We start from the raw sequence: 21,551 nt of genomic DNA, 5'->3' as shown, positions 1-21,551 counted from the left end.
CACTAGAGGTCATGCCAGGTGAATAACCATTGATCAAATCATTGTTTCTTTAGCATACTGTGTGAAATGTAACTCAGCTTGTCCTGAGTATATATTTGTATATACTCTAGATCAGTGCTTCCTAAACTTCTGGATGTCAAGGCTCCCTTTGGAAAAATTTAAATATTTCATGGCTTCTCTCAAAAAAAATTCGTAATATAGAAATATATTATAATATTTTTTTATATTTATATACGATACAAAACACACAGCGAATATTGCAAAAATCATATGCAAATATTGCATTTTTAGTATCTTATATACACATTTGACGTGGCACATTATCTCATATTTTTATATAGATAGATATATTATTATTGTACATTTGCATTACAAGCATATGAAACATAAAACGATTAGTAATAAAGAAAGAATTAAAAACATAAAAGAAGTTTAATAACAATTTAATGCGATGGATATGTTTCAATACTGCTACGCAAAAAGTCAAGATCAGGTGAAATATTTGAAACTGCAATTCTTAGATTTCTGCTTTGAAATGAAACTTATATGAATAAGCATATATTTACTAATATTCATTAAGTGCCAAAATATGCAGGAAGCAAAATTTGTCAACCCACACCAATGTGTGATTCTTTTTTCCATTAAAGTATAAAAAATAAAAAATAAATAATAAAAATTAAATATGTTTCTTTTAAGATTAAAAAAAAATTTAATTAGTTTTAAACATTTTAAATTTGTTTTCATTATTTCACAGCCCCTCCTCAACTAAACCTATGCCCCCAAGGGGGCCACGGCCCATAGTTTGGGAAGCCCTGCTCTAGATGATGACCTTAATATGAAGGTCAAAAAATCGGGAAATTAAATAGTTATTTATAACACGGTTGTAAAGTCCATAATTTCTAAAATGAATGCTGATCACCATGTAACACTAAAAGAAAGGAAGAATCTCTCTACTTCTACAAGTCAGTGTCCTCTGCATCATTCCCAGAAGTCTATGTATTGGCCTCATAATTTTGGCAATGTGTCCCCTAAATTTCAGATCCTTATCCACTATCACCCCAAGATCTCTTATTTCCTCTGAGTCTGACAGTATATCCCCACCAAGCATAAATTCTACATCCCATCTTTGTTTCCCAAATTTTAAAGCTTTACATTTTGCAACATTGAAAACTTGCATCCCCGTTCCCATGGCCATTCACTCAATTTATTCTTGTCTTCTCGTAAGAAGGTCACAACATCTTCTCTACTCTTCATAGTTCATCCCAACTTTGCATCATCTGCAAACAACCGAATATCTCCATCCAAATCTTAAAATCTTCATCAATATCATTAATGTACAAATTAAACAGTAATGGTCCTAAAACAGTCCCCCCCCCCCCCCGAGGCACACTACTAGTGACCTTCCTTTTCCGGATATTGCTCTCCCATACAAAACTTGCTGATACCTATCAGATAGCCAGTCTCCAATCCAATGCACTAATCTCCAACCCCATCATCTCTAGTTTGACCATCAACTTATCATGCGTTAATCTATCAAAAGCTTTGCAAAATCCTAGTATATTACTGTGTCCCTCTCCTCTCTCCAAGAAAACAGTCACCTGATTGTAACAAGTAAGTAGATTACTAAAACATGACCTCCGTTTAGCAAATCCATGCAAGTTAAAAGTAACAAATTAGAGTATATTAAGTTTGAATGGGTTGGATTAATATTAGAGTGGAGACATTGGGAGAAATTACTAAATAAAATAAGCGATAGGTATGATTTATCGTATAATTTTTTGTAGTATGTTCAAAGATTACTAATTGTAAATTAGAAATTGTCAAAGCAAAAAATTTTGTGTACAGTTACTAGGTATGTGCACTCCCTTTTTGACCAATGTCCCCCCCCCCCCCTCCAAGCTGTGCACATTGATTGGGATATATAAGTCATTGAGGTTTATGTATTCTACTCTTTCTATATTAATATAGAAGAATCTATATTTCCTTTTTCCCCTCGCACAACAATGTTCGAGTGGAAAAAAGTGTTGCAGCAGGATTGTATACATCACCCTATCTTTTTAATATTTATAGTGTTAGACAAAGACATAGCTGGAATTGAGATTGGTACCAAAAAAATAATAATTTAAGATATGCAGATGATACAACTCTCATACCAGAAACTAAGGAAGATGTGGAGCAGTTGATTCTATTGTTAAGAGGGAAAGTTACAAAGCTGGGCTTAATTTAGACATCAGCAAAACAAATGTGATGGCTCCTCGCAGTTTAGATGAATTTATATTATTATTATTATTACCCAAGACCCCATGGAGTCAAAGAGTCATCTAGGAGGTCCTTTTATCAAACACACAGCTCATCATACCATGCTTTAAACACACTCAAATTTTCTGCAGACACCACACTCTCAGGAAAGGCATTCCAATCATTCACAACTCTGCATGAAAAAAACCTGCTTCTTATTCCCCTACTCACACCCTCTTTATACAGTTTCCAGAGGGGAGATATGATAGATCTCTATCATATCTCCCCTCCTCCTGTACACCAGACTCTGCAAGTTGCATGTTCTCAATCTTTCCTCATACTCGACATTCCAGAGATTAGAAACTACCTTAGTCAGTCGCCTCTGGACCCTCTTCAACATCTCTTCATCCTTCTGAAAACCAGGTGACCAAATCTGGGCACAATAGTCTGTGTGGCCTAATCAAAGCCTTATACAATGGAACAAGAATCTCCCTACTTCTACAAGTCAGTGTCCTCTGCATCATTCCCAGAAGCCTTTGTGTTGTTTTCACAATTTTGGCTATGTGTCCCCTACATTTCAGATCCTTATCCACTATCACCCCAGATCTCTTATTTCCTCCACCTCCGACAATATATCCTCTCCAAGCATAAATTCTGCATCCTGCATAAAATCTGCATAATAGATGGAGATAAAACAGAAATCATTGAAAATTATGATTTACTAGAGTCCAGAATCAGAAAGGATGGTAAATTTGAAGATAAAATTAAAAGAAGGATAGTCATTGGAAAAAAAGTTATGTTAAACCTGACAAAAATTATGAAAGATAGATGTGTAAGACCACAAAAGTTTAATTGTCAAAGTAATGTTTTTCTAGTAGTGATATATTATTATTAATTCAAATGAATCAATTCACTTTGTCTTTCTTCTTCTTCTTCTTCTTTTTATTATTATTATATCTGTGATATATAGATGTGAAAGCTGAATTATTAAGAAGAAAGACAAAGTGAATTACTTCATTTGAATTATGAGTGAGTGTGGAGGAGACTATTAAAAATCCCATAGACTGCAAGAATGACCTATAAGAAAAGCTTAGCATATAAAGACATAATGCTCCTTGGCAATGATTGCTAAACAGAAGTTGATGTACTTGGAACATATTATGCTAGCAGATTAATCATTGGAAAAGGCAGTTTTATGTTGGGGAAGATTGAGAGCATGAGAAGAAGAGGAAGATCTCAAAAGAGTTGGATGGACAACATAAATGAACTTATCAACTTGAACTTACAGTTACTGAAATTCAGATAAGAGGCTGAATGGGATGGACTGCCTTTGTTCAGAAGATCACTAAGTGTTGAAAATGACTGGATGGCACATAACATATGAATATAGAAGACTTTTAAAATAGAGTAGAAGAAAAATAAGGGCAGAAGAATAGGCCATCTCTGCCATTTAGAAAGAGAATGAAGTTTTTGATTCGAGATTATAGTAAGTGTGAAGACAGTAAATAAGTTGAGGAATGTTTGACATTGCATCAAGTTCACTTTGTTTTGGCAGTCACTGTATAAATTTAAAACATGCATTCGCCAATCTTCCACAATGTATGCCTTCTTTCTGTTGTCTATTATATTTACTCATTTTTCTGCTTATTCTGAAAGTTTTTTAATCAGCTCACCAGCAAACACCATTATTATGAATTTGCTCACTATGCAAAATATTTCTTTGGTTTCTGTTTTGAGTTAGCAATAGTAAGAAGTTACTGTATAATAATTTTCTACTGTTAATTTTTAATATTTTTAGCGATTAATAATTTTTTTTGATATTTTTATGCCTTTTTTTTTAATCAGCCCAAGAACACACACAAGTTAACACAGACAACAGATGCCTCACAGCTACAGATATAATTCAGAATTATGCTCTCTCTCTCTATCTCTCTCCCATCCTGCTTTGCTTGCTATTAATGTTCATTATTGGAATTTACTTATGCCTCTTGGGCCTGTGTTATAAGCATTACACCAAATTTAGATCAGTTTATCGTTTATATATTATCAAAGAACATTTATTAGTAAGTACTTTATATGGTTGGTTATTTACATTATTGTAAGTAATACATTCCTTAAATCATTTGACTGTTGTATTGCTCACCTTTATTATAAGATGTTCTTGTAAAATAACATTGTTATAAAATTTAATTGAACAGATTATTATCTAAACAAAAATAGTCAGAATTCCATATTGCTCATTTTGAGTAAAATCAAAACATTGGGCATTCTAACTCTACCTAAGTATGTCTAATTCAAAATGTGCATGATTCGTTAGAAAATTTTTTTGAAATTAACTGTACTTCTTTGTCTCCTTATAGTTATCAAAAGTCATTAATAGAATATATAATTATTGTCATAACCAATATGACTAATTTATAATGTTCTATATTCTTGAAATTAGTTATTTATAACCGAATTTTATTTTTGTTTTTAATTTAGGTTTTAGTTGAACAGAATGAAGGAGCTGCTGCCTACCAAATAGCCCAAAATATAGTGTTTGGAATGTCATTTTTATTGTCTAGTTTTGCAGTTTTCCTTGTAAGAGAGAGATCTAGTAAATCAAAACATCTGCAAAGAGTGAGTGGTGTTAATTTAATCACTTTCTGGTTTGCTACATTCTTGTGGGATTTTATCAACTACCTAGTACCTTGTTTATTTATACTGTTGATATTCTATTGCTTTCAAACTGATGGATTCAGTTCTCCAAGTGCGCAAGGTAAGAATACAATACATCATCACTTTAATATTTGTGGTCTCAGATTAAAATTACAATCATTAATTAAATAATAAAGTCTATGGAATACACACACACACACATATATATTATTTTATTTTGTTCTCCCAGACATGAGGGTTTCATCAAGACATATGAGGCAGAAAAATGCATGCAATTAACAGATATATTGGCATATCATAATCTAAGTAATTATGATATTGGCATATCATAATTACTTAGATTCTGAAAGACCACCAAGCTTAGCATAATGAGAAGATTAAATGAAATTTATAAAATTACCTCTTTTGAACTTCTTAGCTGGCTAGTTTTCAAAATGCAGTATATTCTGTTTAACTACAACTTCATTCTGGAATAAATAAGCATAATACATTTCATTTTGATCCTACAATTTCTTGTAATTTATCATCATCATAACACTAATTATAGATCGGTACACAATAAATAACGGAAAAAACTCACGTAGGAAGATTATTTATTAGTATAATTTTCACCTGTGTGTCACAGGCATCTTCAGATGACATTGTTCAAGTATTCAGTTATATAAGGGTGTTTCATCTTCATCAGACTGGAATCATTACAAACTTAATAATCCTCAATGAGCAGGAGGTATTCAGTACATTCAGTTAATGTACTGAAGATGCCTGTGACACACAGGCGAAAATTATACTAATAAATAATCTTTCTACATGAGTTTTTTCCGTTATTTATTGTGTACCGATATGTCTACCCACGGTTTACCTCTTTTAAAACTTACTAATTATAGATATAGCCCATATTGATCTGTTCATGGTCTCATTATCCATCTAATATCCTGTTTTGAGGTCTATCTGGCTTTCTCTTTCTAACTGGTATATATTTTATTAATTGTTTAGGATATTGGATGCTAGCAATTCGATTTACATGTACTATCCAATTTTTTGTTTAGTATTTCTTCTATTGATTTTATTTTTAATTCTTTTAAATTATTTTTATTTTCTTTTTTTGTCTAATATTGTTCATTTTGCAGTTCTTCTCATGAATCTCATTTCACTTTTTATTTTTTATTTATCTTATTTGTTTATTGCCTAAATTTCACTGCCATATAATATGTAGGCACTGCTAAGTATTGTATATATCCAAACATTTTTTTTTTTTTGTACAATATTTGGATTGAGTGTTCTATGTATCAGACCTATAATCTGTAAAAACTTTGAAGTTTTTACAGATTAATGACTATTTTACTTCTAACTGGAGTTGTTGACAAAATGTCATTGTTTTAGTTTTATCTATGGATATTTTCATTTCAAACTGTTCAACTGTAATGTTTAAATTATATATTGCACTTTGTAAGTTATCTTCCTTATCTGATATTATTACTGACCATCTGCAAATAATAATGGATTATTATTTGCAGATGGTCAGTAATAATATTACTGATAATATTCCTGGATTAGTAATAATATTCCTGGATTATTTAAGGTGCTCCACCGTATTAATATTTCATTGGTATAAATATCAAAAATTGTTGGAGACAGAGAGCATCCCTGTTTTACTCCTTGGTTTATAGATTGTTTTTCAGGCATTTTTTCATTTTTTTTTTAATTTCATTATCTTTGTATATATTTAATATTGCATGTAGTAAAATATTAGGGATATTTATTCTTTGTAATATATCAAACAGTATATATCTTTTTACTTTGTCAAATGTTTTTTTCATAAAAAAGATGATATAAATTAAGTGGATATTAAATCCAACATCATTTCAAAGCCGAATACAGAAACTATAAAAGTTTTGTTTCGAAAATTGACCAGAGGGCTTGCGGGAATACACTCGTCACCATACTACAAGCCAGACCTTATAGGAGCCACAAACACTCAAAGGCCTGTATATTCGCCTCCTATTAGTTGATTTTGATAAGGTTTTGCTGGTCTGACAGCTGTTTCAAAGCTCATTGGTTTTCGTCAGAGACCAGGCAGAAACTGAAGAGAGCAAAAACTGTCAGTACTAGGAAACTTGAAGTGTCAGAGAGGTGCATTTTCTGTAAGCGAACTCTCACTCAGTGCGTAAAGTATTTACTAAGAAAAAGAGCCAAAAGGCTTCACTTCGGCGATGCAAAAGTATATAAATTACGTGGATATTAAATCCAACATCATTTCAAAGCCGAATACAGAAACTATAAAAGTTTTATGTGAAAATTGACCAGAGAGCTTGCGGGAATACACTCTCCACCATACTACAAGTTGCCCTAGCCCAACCTTCAAGGAGCCATGAATGCGCAAAGCACCCGTATATTTGCCTCCTATTGGTTCATTTTGGTACGATTTCACTGTTCTGACAGCTGTTTCAAACTCATATCCATTGTAGAGCATCCTTTAATAATGTTTTTTCACTGTATTTTCAATTTTTCTTTAAGTATTCTACTCTATATATTCTAGTATGTCATTTATCATTTTAGAAAAGTTTAGCATACATTAATGCTCACAGCTCTGCAACCCTCTGATCATCAAATACTTATAATCCAAAGGTCATAAATTATATCTATTGTAACATTGGTATTATATTACTAAAAAGAAAAGTCCCCAAAAGGAGCACATATATTTGCAAAATGCATTCAGTCCTTTGAAACTATGAGATGTTTCTGTCACATGTTGCATTCTTCATATGCTGAGTTCAGGATGAATTGTTTTTCCTCCCTACTTCTTTTCTCTTTTAATTGTACCTGTTGTTGGATCATTGATTTTTAATTATACAAATTTTTTTTACTTCTCTTGTTACTCCAATTTGGTTTAGTGTTGCAATTTTAATATTTAGATGAGTGAAATTAACTGCTAGGATGTAGAGTGTGAATGAGTTTAAGGTTAATAATAAATATATATACTTGACCTTGGAATGCTCATCCAACTGTGTCTTAAACTTATTCAATGTGTCTACATTCACAACACACTTAGGCAATGCAGTCACTCACCAGCCACTCTCCATACCAAGAACCTACTCCTCACTTTTCTGCTTACACTCTCCTTATACAGTTTTCAGCGATAGACTCTTGTTCTAACCCCCTCTCCCATTCTATGAAAATCTCTTCCATGTCAACCTGATAACCCATGACTAGTGTATATGTCTCAATCACATCCCCTTTCTTCCTCCTAATTCATGAAGCTTTGCAATTTACATTCTCTCAATCTATCCTCATACTCCACATTCCAAAGACTACTGACCACTTTTGTGAATCTTCTCTGGACCCTTTCTAACATATCCTGATCACTATGAAAATCCAATGACCAAATCTGTGTACAATAATCCATATGAGGTGTGATCAAGGTTTTTTTACAGTTTTATCATAACCTCTTTATTTCTGCATGCCAGGGTCCTCCACATCATTGTCATTATCCGATGCGACGTCTTCACAACTTGTGCAGTGTGGCCCCAGAATTTTAGGTCCTTGTCCACCACCACCACTCCTAGATGTCTCATCTCCTCTACCTCCTTTAAAGTTCCACCACCAAGAGTATACTTTGCATCCATCATTGCTTATGAAATTTCAAAACCTACACTTGAAACATTGAGCTGACAGTTCTGCTTACCTGCCTATTCATGCAATCTGTTCAAGTCGTGTAAGGCCATAACATCTGCTTTACTCTGCATTTCTCTCCCCAATTTTGCATCATTTGCAAACAGCTGCATATCACTAGTTCAAACCATCCCAATATCATTAATATACAAATTGAACAACAATGGTCCCAAAATTGACCCCTGCAGTACACAACTAGTAACCTTCCTCTTTTGGGATACTGCACCCTCATATACAACTTTCTAATATCTATCTTACAGCCAGTCACTGATTCAACTCAGAAGTCTGTTATCCAATCCCATCTGTTTCAATTTATTTAACAGCTTGTCGTTTTGCAGTCTATCAAAAGCTTTTGCAAAATCCAAGTACACCACTGTATATGCATTTCCTTTGTCCAAGGTATTTGTCATCTTGTAGTACATAAGTAGGTTAGTAAAACATGATCTCCCTTTAACAAAGCCATGCTGATAACCACAGAGAATATTGCTGTTATCAACCCATTTCTGTATCCTACTTCTCAACAATCTGTCTAATACCTTCACTCCAACTCCAGATGTGCAGTGGCTTATAATTTGTAGCCACAGCCTTATCACCACCTTTATGCAGTTGAACAATTTTACCTTCATTCCACTCCCTTGGAACCTGTGCTGTTGTAAGACTCTTATTAAACAGGCATGTCAATGCTACTGTTAATTCTCTTGAGACACTTGGTGATATATCATGAAATCCTATTGTCTTATTAAGATCAGGGTTATTTATTTCCTCAAATACCTCCTGCTCATTGAGGATTATTAAGTTTGTAATGATTCCAGTCTGATGAAGATGAAACACCCTTATATAACTGAATACTTCAACAATGTCATCTGCAGCAGTTACCATTCTATCATTTTCATCCATTAACATTATCTTACCATAATCATTCTTCCTTCATGACAGGATGATACATATGGTCCTAGTTCAGTGACACTTCCTTCAATGTGCAAGTCCATGGAAGTTTGTTAATTTTAATATTCTAATTTTTTATTTTTTATTTTTTTTTTACATTATATTTTATACACATGGTCTGCTGCTCTTTGTTCAATGTCATGTAAAATGAGCCTTACTAAGCAGCATATATGAAAAGTGGTGGCATCGTGAACCAATTTTTGAGACATATAACATACTTGCAGAGATGCATTAAGGAAAATCGATTTGTGAAAAAAGTGTTGATTCTAGCTGCATACTTTGAGATATTATTATTACATGACACCTTCAGGGAGTCCAAAGACTCATCGATGGAGGGGACTATTCCACAACTCTCTGTTTCCAACAACTACTTTCATCATCTACACTAACGGCATCTACTGTCGACCACCACCACCACCACCACTAGTATTTCCACTGACAATCACAAACATCCATGCCCACCTGGGATTCAAACCTGCGGCCTTTTGGCTGGAGAGCGGATATGTAACCACTCAGCCATGGCCTAGCTGACTTACTTTTAATGTAATGTAGTGTATGTAATGTAGCCTTTCCTTAAATATTTTATTTTAAAGTTATCTTGAGTGTGCAGTTGTAGTCTAGTTATTTCATGAACTCTATTTTCTGTTGCCTTTACATAAGGGTCAAATTCTGTTCTCTTAAAGTTCATTCCAAACCTCAGATTTTTAGTATGATTTGTGAGTTGACTGAAATCATGACTCACCTGTGATGTTTAATGTAATTTTTATGTCCAGAATTATCACAAAATCAGTGATTTTTAAACTAGGTACCTGAGTTGTGGTGGCATAGTTGGCTGAGTGGTTAGCATATCTTCCCTCTAGCCAAGAGGCTGTTGGTTCATATCCCACCATGTTTGTGAGTATCTTACTAACTATGGGTGAAAAGGGAATCCTTCTATCGCTGAATATGGATAAATAAAATTCTGTATTACTTTATTTATATTTCTCTTAGTTACAAGAACAAACATTTGACCAATTGAAGGTTGATTGCTTGTGGGATTTTCTGTACTATAACAAATTTACAGCCATAAATATTTGGCAGCACTTCTCAATGCTATCCCTTCTTCCATTGACCAGCAAAACTCCAAAAATCTGTGCTTCTGACATTTTCATTGACATTAGTTGCTACTCCAAAAGATTAGTTTCTAGATCGACATACACAAGTTTATACATTTCTTGACAATCTTTTCATTGATATGACACTCTGAAATCTATATTAAACTGTTGACAATAACCTCTACTATGCTCTCATTTTAGAATCCTTTCATTAGTGTTGCATGGTGATCAGCATTCATTTTAGAAATTATGGACTTTACAACCGTGTTATAAATAACTATTTTATTTTACTATTTTAATTTCCCGATGTTTTGACCTTCATATTAAGGTCATCATCTGGAGTATATACAAATATACAAGGACAAGCAGAATTACATTTCACACAGTAAGCTAAATAAACAATGATTTGATCACTGGTTATTCTACTGGCATGACCTGTAGTAAAAAAAAAAAAAAAATACAGATAAAATTACAAATTAATCATTTAGAAACTACATCAAAGCTAAAGTCTATTTAAGATAACATGAGAGAAACATTCTTTCTTATAGATAGTTTTCTTACAGTAACAATGATGTCCTAACCTCTACTATGATTCGGTTGTTTGTGGAGCGAGAACATAAGATCTATTTCAGAGTGTCATCTGAGGATTATTGTTGTTGTTACTTGTGATGCATTATAAAAATTAAGTGAATTTCCTTTTAATTGTATATTCTGAACCTTTATGTAGTAGTTACAGGAAAACTAATGGCATTTTTTTGTTCTTTTTTCTTCCTCAACCTAGGTCAGATTTTTCTTCTGCTTTTAGTTCATGGCTTTGCTGCCATTCCTTTCATTTATTGCTTGTCATTTATGTTTTCTGTGCCAGCTACTGCTTACATACGCCTCTGCTTCTATAATATTGTTGCAGGTAAGCAGATAATTATATGATGATATTATATTTGTATTAGATTATATTATAATATATTATATTTATTTAAAAGAAAATGACCTTTGACACCTTTTCTCACTGTGACAAGTTATTAGAAAAGCTATTCATAAGCTTGTAGCAATAATGCTATTTTAATGGAAATTGATTATAACAAAGAAAAAGAGAAGACAATGAAAATAACAGAAATATTGAAAACATCAACTGCATCCTGGATGGTGAAATATTTATAGAACATGTAAAACATTTCAGCTGTTTAGGCAAAATTTTTACTAAAGATGGCAAATTAATATGGAAATGGATAATACAATTAGCAAAGTTGATATGTTAGGAAGTCAATTGAATAAATTTATATGGAAAAAAAGAGAAATTAGTCAAAATAACTAAACTAGCTATATATAAGATTGTACAGAGGAGAGGGATACGCAGTAGTGTACTTAGATTTTGCAAAGGCATTTGATAGATTACCACATAATAAGTTGATAGTGTCGTGATGTTCTATTTTCATGTTGTGTTCTAATTTACCATCTTGTTTCAAGTCACTCTTATAAATAAAATAACTAATTGCAAATTGATCACCGATCCAAAAGTAGGGAAATTTATAATTATACTGCGCCACCCTATTTTTAGATTAGTCTATATAAAACAGTAGGATCAATCCTTAATTAAGTTAAGAGTCTTCTCATTAGGCCGAATTATTTATTATTCTACTTGGGGCACCCGCAAGATTCGAATTTTTTATGAACGGTGCAATAAAAGGGAGTTCAGGCAAACACGATATTTAGATTAACAAAATAAAACATTTAATATACGATATATAGCAAATACATGAATTCTACTTTTAAATGAAACAATACAAATAACTTACTACATCTTGCTAAGTCACTCATTACAATTCAATGTTCTAAACTTTAACATACAATTCACTGCTTCAAAATTATAAATATTCTTAACTCAAGTTAATAAAACAAAACTTCTCATTTGATCAGTCTACACACATCTATCAGTTGTACTTAATGTTTAAATTCACAGCAGGCACTAATCAAGGTAGACATTATTCCAAGCAATCTTATTTCGGACCTTGAACTTCGAAGATACGTTATAGCTAATGTCATCATCATCATCATCAAATTCCTGCCATGTACCCTCAAGGGGTGTACAGGATATGACAGTACTACATGAAAAAATTACATCATTACTAACTTCCTATCATGCTTTCTGGAGCACCACCTGGTTAAACAAGGCCACTGCTATTTTCATGTAAATTAGGGCAAACAGTGAAAAGTCAGCTTTATTATTCAACATGAAACACAAGAATAATCTTCTTGGACAGTAGGAAATATCATGTAGAGCGATGTGAATAAACGTTAAAATGGGGAATTGGAGAATATGACTTATTTATACCCATGGTCACACAGAAGGTTCTACTCAAGAAGCAGATTTTTTTTTCAAGTTATTAGAGAAGGCACAACAAAAAATGAAAGTTCTTGTTCATTTCAACAGAAGACTAGAAAATGAATATCAGACATATAGAAATGTTTTCAGAAAATCTGGAGAAATGAGCAAAGGTAATCATAATAGTAAGGCTGGCTCAATTTCAGTTCAGTTCAATTACTAATATCATGTTTTTTATCATAAAGATATGCACAAATTTACATGGACAGAAGATACAAATCATCATCATCATCATCAAATTCCTGCCATGTACCCTCAAGGGATGTACAGGATATGACAGTACTACATGAAAAAATTACATCATTACTAACTTCCTATCTACAATTTTCCTCCAAATCAGTCTGTTACTTGTCAAGACATCAACATTATCAGATCTTATATTTCTATCGTCTAAGGCACTTTGTACCGTATCAATCCACCTATATCTTGGTCTTCCTCTGGGTCGTTTTCCTGCCAACCTGGCAGAGAACACTTGTTTTGCTAATCTTTCCTCTCCCATTCTATTTAAGTGACCATACCATCTGAGATTAGCTCTGCTAGCACATTCCTGGATGCTGACAATGTCAAGTTCTTTCCTAATATCCTCGTTTTTAATATGATATTGCCATTGATGCCATCTGTTCATGCCTCTAATCTTTCTCAGGACTCTCATATCTGCGGTCTCTAGTCTTTGGTCAACTGTTTTACTTCTGACCCAGCTCTCAGATCCATAAGTTAAAATTGGTTTGAACACTGTCTTGTATACAACTAATTTAGTATTCCGACTAATTTCTTTCTTATTCCATATGAATTTATTCAATTGACTTCCCACGATACCAGCTTTGCTGATTCTGTTGTCTATTTCTATATTTAGTTTACCATCTTCAGTAAAAATTGTGCCTAAGTAGCTGAAATGTTTTACTTGTTCCACAGGTTCTCCATTCACAACACAGTTGATATTTTCAATGATTCTGCCTATTTTCATTGTCTTTGTCTTTTTATTGCTTACCTTCATACCATATCTATTACAACAGCTATTCAATTTAGTCAGAGAATCTTGCAGACTTGTAGCGGATTTATTTAGAAGTATAACATCATCCGCATAAAGCAAAGAGCTGACATTAACATCTCCAATTTTGATATCAGGTTTAATACCACATTCCTTCATAATGTGATCCATATAGATAATGAATAACAGAGGGGATAACGTACATCCTTGTCTCACACCAGATTTAACATTAAACCATCTTCCTGTACTTCCTTCAATTCTAACTGCTGACTTACAACTCAAATAAAGACTAAGTATTGCTTGATATAATGCCCCATTGACACCATATGCAGCATATTGAATAGCTTCTCTCTTGGCCTTGTCATATGCCTTTTCCAAATCAACAAAACTTAAATACAGATCTTTGTTATATTCCCATGCTTTCTCGACTATTTGTCATAAAGAAGTGAAGATCTGATCCTGACAGCCTCTATTTGGCCTGAATCCAGCTTGTTCTTCACCAAGCTTTTCTTCCACAATTCTTCTCAACCGTTTCTCAAGTATACTTGCATAGATCTTGCCAGGAACACTCAGTAAGGAAATACCTCTGTAATTCTCACATTCAGTTTTATTTCCCTTTTTATATATGGGTACTATGAGAGCTCTACTCCAATCATCGGGAATTCGTCCCTCTGTCCAGGCTTTCTGAACTATGCAGTGCAGCCACTGTAAGACTCTTATACCACCATACTTCAGCATTTCTGGTCGAATATCATCTACTCCTGCTGCCTTTCCACATTTCAAGCCTTTGATGGCTTTTTCTACTTCAAGTATGGATATGTATTCCTGACTGCATGCCTGGTCAGTGTTTTTTATCACTGTGCTGTCATCACTGCTTGTTTCATTTAGCAGTTTTTCAAAGTAATTACTCCATACTTCAAGGATATCTTTTTCTCCTGTTTTCATTTTACCTTTATCATCTCTAATTCCTTTTACAGCACTCTTTCCTCCATTCCTAAGCTTCTTCAACAATCTCCAGAATATTTTGCCACCTTCTTGATATTTATTTTCTATATTCTTGCCAAAGTCCTCCCATGACTTTTGTTTAGCTAGTTTTACACACTGTTTAGCTTTCTTACATTTGTCTCTGTATTCTGTAAGAGTAAAAGCTGACTTATTTGCCAGGAACTTTTGATATGCTTTCTTCTTTTCCTTCACTGCCTCTTTAACTTCCTGTGTCCACCAGGTAGTTCTGATTTTTTTATCCTTGCACACAACCTCACCACATGCCTCTCTGGCATAATCAATCAATGTTTCCTTCAGAGTTTGCCACTGAATCTCCAAGGTTTGATTCCTGTTCTCAAACTCTTTCATTTTCTTTTCAATAATATTTCTGTATTTTAGTCTACAGTTCACATCTGAGAGCTGCTCAACTTTTATTCGCTTTAAAACTTTCTTACATGTTATTCTTTTCAATATGAAATTCAATTTTATCCTGCTCAAGACTAAATAGTGATCACTTCCAATTTCAAATCCTCTGTACACTCTGGTATCCTGCACCAGGGAGAAAACATCACTATCAACAATAACATAGTCAATGAGACTTTTCTTATTCCTAGCCTCTTCTCTCCATGTGAATTTGTGCACATTTTTATGTTGGAACATGGTATTAGTAATAACCAGTCCATGTCCTGAGCAGAAATCCAACAGATATTTGCCATTATTATTAGCTTTGCTCTTTTCTCCAAATTTTCCCAAAATATTTTTGTATGTCTCACAGTCATTTCCTACTCTACTATTTAGATCCCCCAACAAGGACCAACTTTTCCTTTTTCATTGTGTAAGTTGCTTTTTCTAAAGCCTCAAAAAATTCCTCCACTTCTACCCTCGTAGAACCTTCTGTGGGACCATAGGCACAAATAAGTCTCATTGTCCAGTTCCCCATTCTCATATTTGCCCACATTACTCTACTTGAGACTGACTGCCATTCAAGAGGATTAGCCTCGTATTTTGTGTTGAATACTATGGCTACTCCTTCTTTTCCTTGATTGTCATTGCCTGAATATAACATTTTGTATTTATTGCTCAGAAAGATCTCACCAGTTTTGGTCTTTTTTGTTTCAGTCACCCCTATTATGTCGATCTGGTACTTATCTAATTCCTCAGCTAGCTCCATTTCTTTGCCATTCAGGCTTCTTACGTTGATAGTACCGATCTTTAACTCTGGTGATGTTGAATTTGGGTTTGTTTTCAGATTTGTTCCAGTAGCTGACTTTTCGCTGTTCGCCCTGGTTCCCTGGCGAAAACAACGGGGGCTTAACCGGGTGACGCCCCATCCGGCATGAAATTTTGACATGTTGTACCATCATTTTTTATTTTGGTTTAACCATTAAGAATACAATTTGATCGGCTAAATCCCAAATTGCCAGCCCATCCTCATTCATTCAGTATCAAAGTAGATACCCAACAGGGTGCACCACGAGAAGGTGAGGATTGGACATTAGGTCAGAAGCCCTGGTCGGTTCTCCACATTCCTTTAAAGGCTATGTGGAGGTCTCCTCTCAGTTATACAGCTTTGACCCTTAAGCACCCCAATTTATGATTTGTATCTTTTATGATACAAATCATAAATGATAAAAAATGTATCATTGACAGTGTTATTGTTGATAGTGATATCTTCTGGTGCAGAAGTGCATAGAGAATTTGAAATAGGAAGTAAACATCAATTTTGAACAGGATAAAATAAATATCAAAAAACAAGTCTTGAAAGAAAGTTTTAAAAAAGAATCAAAGCATAATGGTGAGGAGAGCATGTATTCTCTATGCTGTCTTCTAAGCTTGTGATAATCACTGATCTTGTAATTCCACATATATCATTTCCTTACAGAAGTGTTCATATGGCTAGCCACAACCTACGTGATCACTCTCATTGACTGGAAGGAAGTGTGAAACACCACTCATAATCACATCCTCTGATGGAATGATCAGATCTAACTCTCAATCTGCGCATGCCCTCCTTTACAAACTGTCGAAGATGGTTGTCTCTGAAAAAATCGAGAAATTCATTTTCTTGATTTTTTGAGAGACAAGGCCAGTTTGCAAGGCCACAAGTTTGCAAGGCCAGTTCACAAGGCCAGTGCAAACAGGCAAACTGGCCTTGTGAACACACATGGATCTACAGCCATAAATACCTAACCAGGGGCGAGTTGAGCCCCATCATGGGGCTCAACTTGTCCCCAATAGGGATGGGGAGAGAAAAGGGAGGAAACTCAATATGAATAAATAAATAAAAATTGTATACTTTATACAAATATTGCCCAGAAAATGCCTTCTTCTGGTTTCAAGACAAATACTTTGAACAAACATACAGCCTTGATGTGGGTCCATTTCTCCCCATTCATTAATAGAATCTTTTGAAAAGAAATCTAGAAAATTAAATCAGAAACCCAAATATGGCTGCATTGTTTTTATGTCACTCCCACATGAAAGATTACATAGCCTGTAGCAAATACTGATTCTCGTAGACAGGCTTATATGTTGGTTATGCATTTCTAAATAACTTAGGGAATTGAAACAATGTAGATCCGAATATAAATTAAATTATATTTTAATAGATATTTCCGATATTTCGGCAATGTCACATTGCCATTTTCAAAAGGAACTTACAAAAAGGCAGGTGCACACAAGGCAATAACAATACAGTAACTGAGAATGAAGATTTGAAGCTATCGTTCTCCTAGAAGTCCTGATGGTGCCCTCTGGAGGGCTAAGTAGGTGTTCTTGGCCGTTGGGCAGAAGGTCTGCTGATGTATGCCTCCCAAATTTGGGGCAGTCGCACACAACCAAATTTGTTGAGGTTTGGAGAGTTTCTTAGGGCAGAGGCTGATTCCATAAATAATCTTTCGAATTTATATTTGCTCCGGTGTATTATTGTTGCTTTCTTCCACCGTATTCTGTGACGAGTATCCAGAGCATGGTCTGCAAGACCAGAATGGCTATACTTGTAAAACCGGATGTAGTCCTTGTGTTCAGAAATTCTGATATTCGCTGTCCTGCCTGTTTGGCCAAAGTACGACAGTTTACAACTGCAAGGGACCTGGTATACACCAGGTAGGTCTAGGGGAAGTGGTTGGTCTTTGGTAGAGCGGATAAGGGATGCCAATTTTCTGTAAGGCCTGTAACAGGAGGTGAGGTCATGTTTTTTTAGAATTTTGGTAATTTTTTCTGAGGTGCCTCGGATGTAGGGAATGGTGATGGATTTAGAGTAATCTTTTTTGTGGAGAGGGGGGGTTGTGGTTTGTAGGTTTTAATATTTTTTGGATATTTGGGGGGGGGGGTAGCCATTGGCTGAGAAAGTGTTGAGGATGTGATTTAGTTCAGTGTTAAGGGCTATGTCGTTAGAACAGATTAGTTTAGCCCTGTTGTATAGTGTTTTTACCACTCCATATTGTTGTGAGGGGGGGGGGATTGTTGGTGGATGTATCTGCCTGTATGGGTGGGTTTTCTGTAAACTGAGAAAACCAAAGTTCCATCAGGCTGGCGGGTGACTAGTGTGTCTAGGAAAGGGAGGCAGTTGTTTTCCTCTTTTTCCAGGGTGAACTTGATTCTGGCGTGTTGGTTGTTTAAGTGTGTAAGGAAGGAGAGGAGTGTTTCAGAGCCATGTGGCCAAATAGCGATTCAAATAGCGGTGTATTTCAGATTTCTACAGAGTAAGTAACTGGACAGATGAAAATAATGTGGTGAACAAAAGATGTCAAGTTTTCTGGAAGCTGAGGATGTTATAAAATTAATAAGATTATGCTAGAAAAGGCTAAGTCAAGCCAAGAACACAAATATGACCTTAGTTGTTTTGTCAATGAAGATAAGGAGAGAAGAACTAAGGTCTTTTTTGCAGGAAAAAAAAATTGTGTTTTGGTGTAGAGATGGTGTAGAGAGGTGTTTAGGCCACTTATTGAATGTCTTGAAACTTGAGATGCTTCAGCACTTCAAGATTTGTTATATGAGTAGGATGAGTAGATAGTACTGTCATTAGCTAAACTATGAATAAGGTTTGAGGTCAGAAAGAGAGAGTAGGTTGTTTATGTTTATGATGGTGGATAAATAATAGAGCTCTGAAGAAGAGCTGCATTACTAGGAAAGTCTGAAGAGAACACCATCCACCATTACATGTAGCAAACAACCTAAGAGAAAATCGACAGTCTGGTTACAAAGGGAGGCAGGCCATAATATGAAATTTGCTGAGAAGCCCTCATTGCCAAACTATATCAGATGTCTTGTAAATGACAAGTACAACAGCACAGGTTTCTCCAAAACTTTCTGTGGTGCTTGTCCAGAGGGGGGGGGGGGGGATCTATGAAGAGATCTGCTGTGGATTTGATTGATGAAATCCATGTTGGTGGTCACTGATTAGTTGACACAGTATTGAAGAAGTTGACAGCTAATAACTTCCTCCATTACCTTAGACAACACTGAGATGAAAGCAGTAGATTGATAGTCCGAAGGAAGACTCTTTTCATGTCTTTTAATTGGATGTATATGGGCTCGTTTCCATGCTGTATGGTGGATGCCATCTGATTACAATATAACATATAGATGATAAAAAAAATAGGGTATCTTGGCCAGTGAAGTAAAGTTAGAATTTCATAACTCTCTTGCAAATAGTTGATTACAGAACACGACATAGTAAATGAATTTCCACTCAGTTCAATGATAAATCATGTCATAGAAGCAGTTGTGGAAAGGAATACTTGTGATATGATATGATACTGAAAGGAGAAATGCTTGGTATTTCAACTGCATTACAATATAACATATAGTAATCAACTGTACCAGCTATTGTTGCTTTATGATTGTAATATGTTGTCATACTGAAATGGCAAGAGTCAGTTTCCTACTTCTGGAATCCATGCTCCTTGTCAAATAATTAGGAAGACTTAATAGTTGGCAGATTAATGAATACTACTAGTCTTTGATCTGGATTCACAGTGAAGCAATTATCAAAGTTTCCTACGTAAAACTCCCAATGACTGCCTTCTACTGCTTACTGTGTACTGCTGTAGCAGGTGTCTGTATACCTGCTATATTCAAATAGAATCACATAATAAAATAATTGAAGGCATGCCACAATTAGTATGTTGCTAATTTGTTCATGCAACATCACAGGTGCATCATGATGTATGAAACTTTTCATAGCAAAACACTTTGCATAGTTCTGTACAAGTATACATTCTCATTATTAAAACAGATAAGTGTAATTGTGTATATACAATGAAATAAAGAATAAAAGCAAAGTTAACTATGTGAACAATAATAGAAAATAAAATATATTGCATATATATGCAATGAAATAATAGAAACAAAGTGCCTCTAATAATAATAATATTACGTGACACCTCCAGGGAGTCCAAGGACTTATCGTGGGAGGACACTCTGCTCTACTTTGCTAAATACATCGCATCCTCTCCACTACTACTTAATATTGAAAAGTTGAGTTTGCAGATTTGAGTTTTGATCATTTTATGATGCACGTTACTAATTATAAGTCATTACAAATTATATATGTCTACTGAAAGAAGAACCCTGTTTTGATCATTTAGAACTTTCTGAATTTATATGGTAACATGGGACATTATATCAGTAGTCTGTATTTGAGGTGTAAGTCAGTAATTAGAATTGAAGAAAATACAGGAAGATGGTTTAATGTGAAATCAGGTGTGAGATAAGGGTGCACATTCAGTTCCCAATATTTTTATTCCAGAAAGGAGATTCTTTCCCTAATTAATAAAACTTCACAAATTCCACACAATACAAGTAAAGGTTTTATAGTATATATAGTTTTGTATATAAATATAAATCTTTTGATTTGCGAATTATTTTATTTGATTTATTATTACCTGTTTATACCTTGTGACTGAAATATGTGTTATATATATTTGTGTGTGTGTGTGTTGCAGGAATTGCTTGTTTGCTGGTAGTATCAGTGTTGGAAATTCCCCAATTGAAATTACAGTATCTGTCCAAAGGATTTGATTGGGCATTCTCTGCTTTTTTGCCCACTTATTGCTTGGGACGATCAATTGAAAATCTTTACAAAAACACTAAAGTGAAATCTGTGTGTGGACTACCTATAGTGGAAATGATGTGTAAAATTTTTCCATATGGCATGTTTAAGCCATGCTGCAAAGGTAATTTCTTCTTCCTTTTTGAAGTTAATGAATATTTAAGAAAATAAGTATCATGAACATTTAAGAAAATAAGTATCAATATCTATTTCATATTTAATGGGATATTAACTGTAAAGTGTGGTAGAATAATCTGCCATTTCCTCTCGTAGATCATTTATGGAGAGAGAGTGAGTATAGCGATATGCACATCAGGTCAACTGTTGTTGACCTGATGTGGTAAACTGTTTTACAACAGTTTACCACATGTACAACTTTGTTTCCTTCATCAGGAAATAGCACAAATATATTAAAAAAAATGGAAGGAAAGTAATAACAGCTAACATTTCTACAGAAAAATATTTGAAAATGTTTAATGGAAAGTGTGCATTCACTGTGACACTGGCTGCTGGTTTGTGGATTGCCATATGCTACTGGTA

The 21,551-nt window shown here is 34.3% G+C and overlaps 1 protein-coding gene across 1 annotated transcript in view; it reads left to right on the top strand.

Moving 5' to 3' along the window:
- Abca3 (ATP binding cassette subfamily A member 3) overlaps positions 1–21,551 on the top strand; it is a 524,972-nt gene that overhangs the window by 384,997 nt on the left and 118,424 nt on the right. Inside the window, exons 18-20 of the mRNA XM_090407639.1 lie at positions 4,720–4,996; positions 11,386–11,511; positions 20,905–21,135. Of these exons, the coding sequence (XP_090263765.1) occupies positions 4,720–4,996; positions 11,386–11,511; positions 20,905–21,135 (634 nt within the window). The remainder of the gene's footprint in view (positions 1–4,719; positions 4,997–11,385; positions 11,512–20,904; positions 21,136–21,551) is intronic.

This window comes from Typopeltis vanoorti, chromosome 17 (assembly GCF_054136105.1).
Source record: "Typopeltis vanoorti isolate ZY-2024b chromosome 17, IOZ_Tvanoo_1.0, whole genome shotgun sequence".
In the NCBI taxonomy this organism is placed as follows: Eukaryota; Metazoa; Arthropoda; class Arachnida; order Uropygi; family Thelyphonidae; genus Typopeltis; species Typopeltis vanoorti.
Note: the sequence above shows the minus strand (reverse complement) of the source record. Positions and strands in the feature narration are given on the sequence as shown.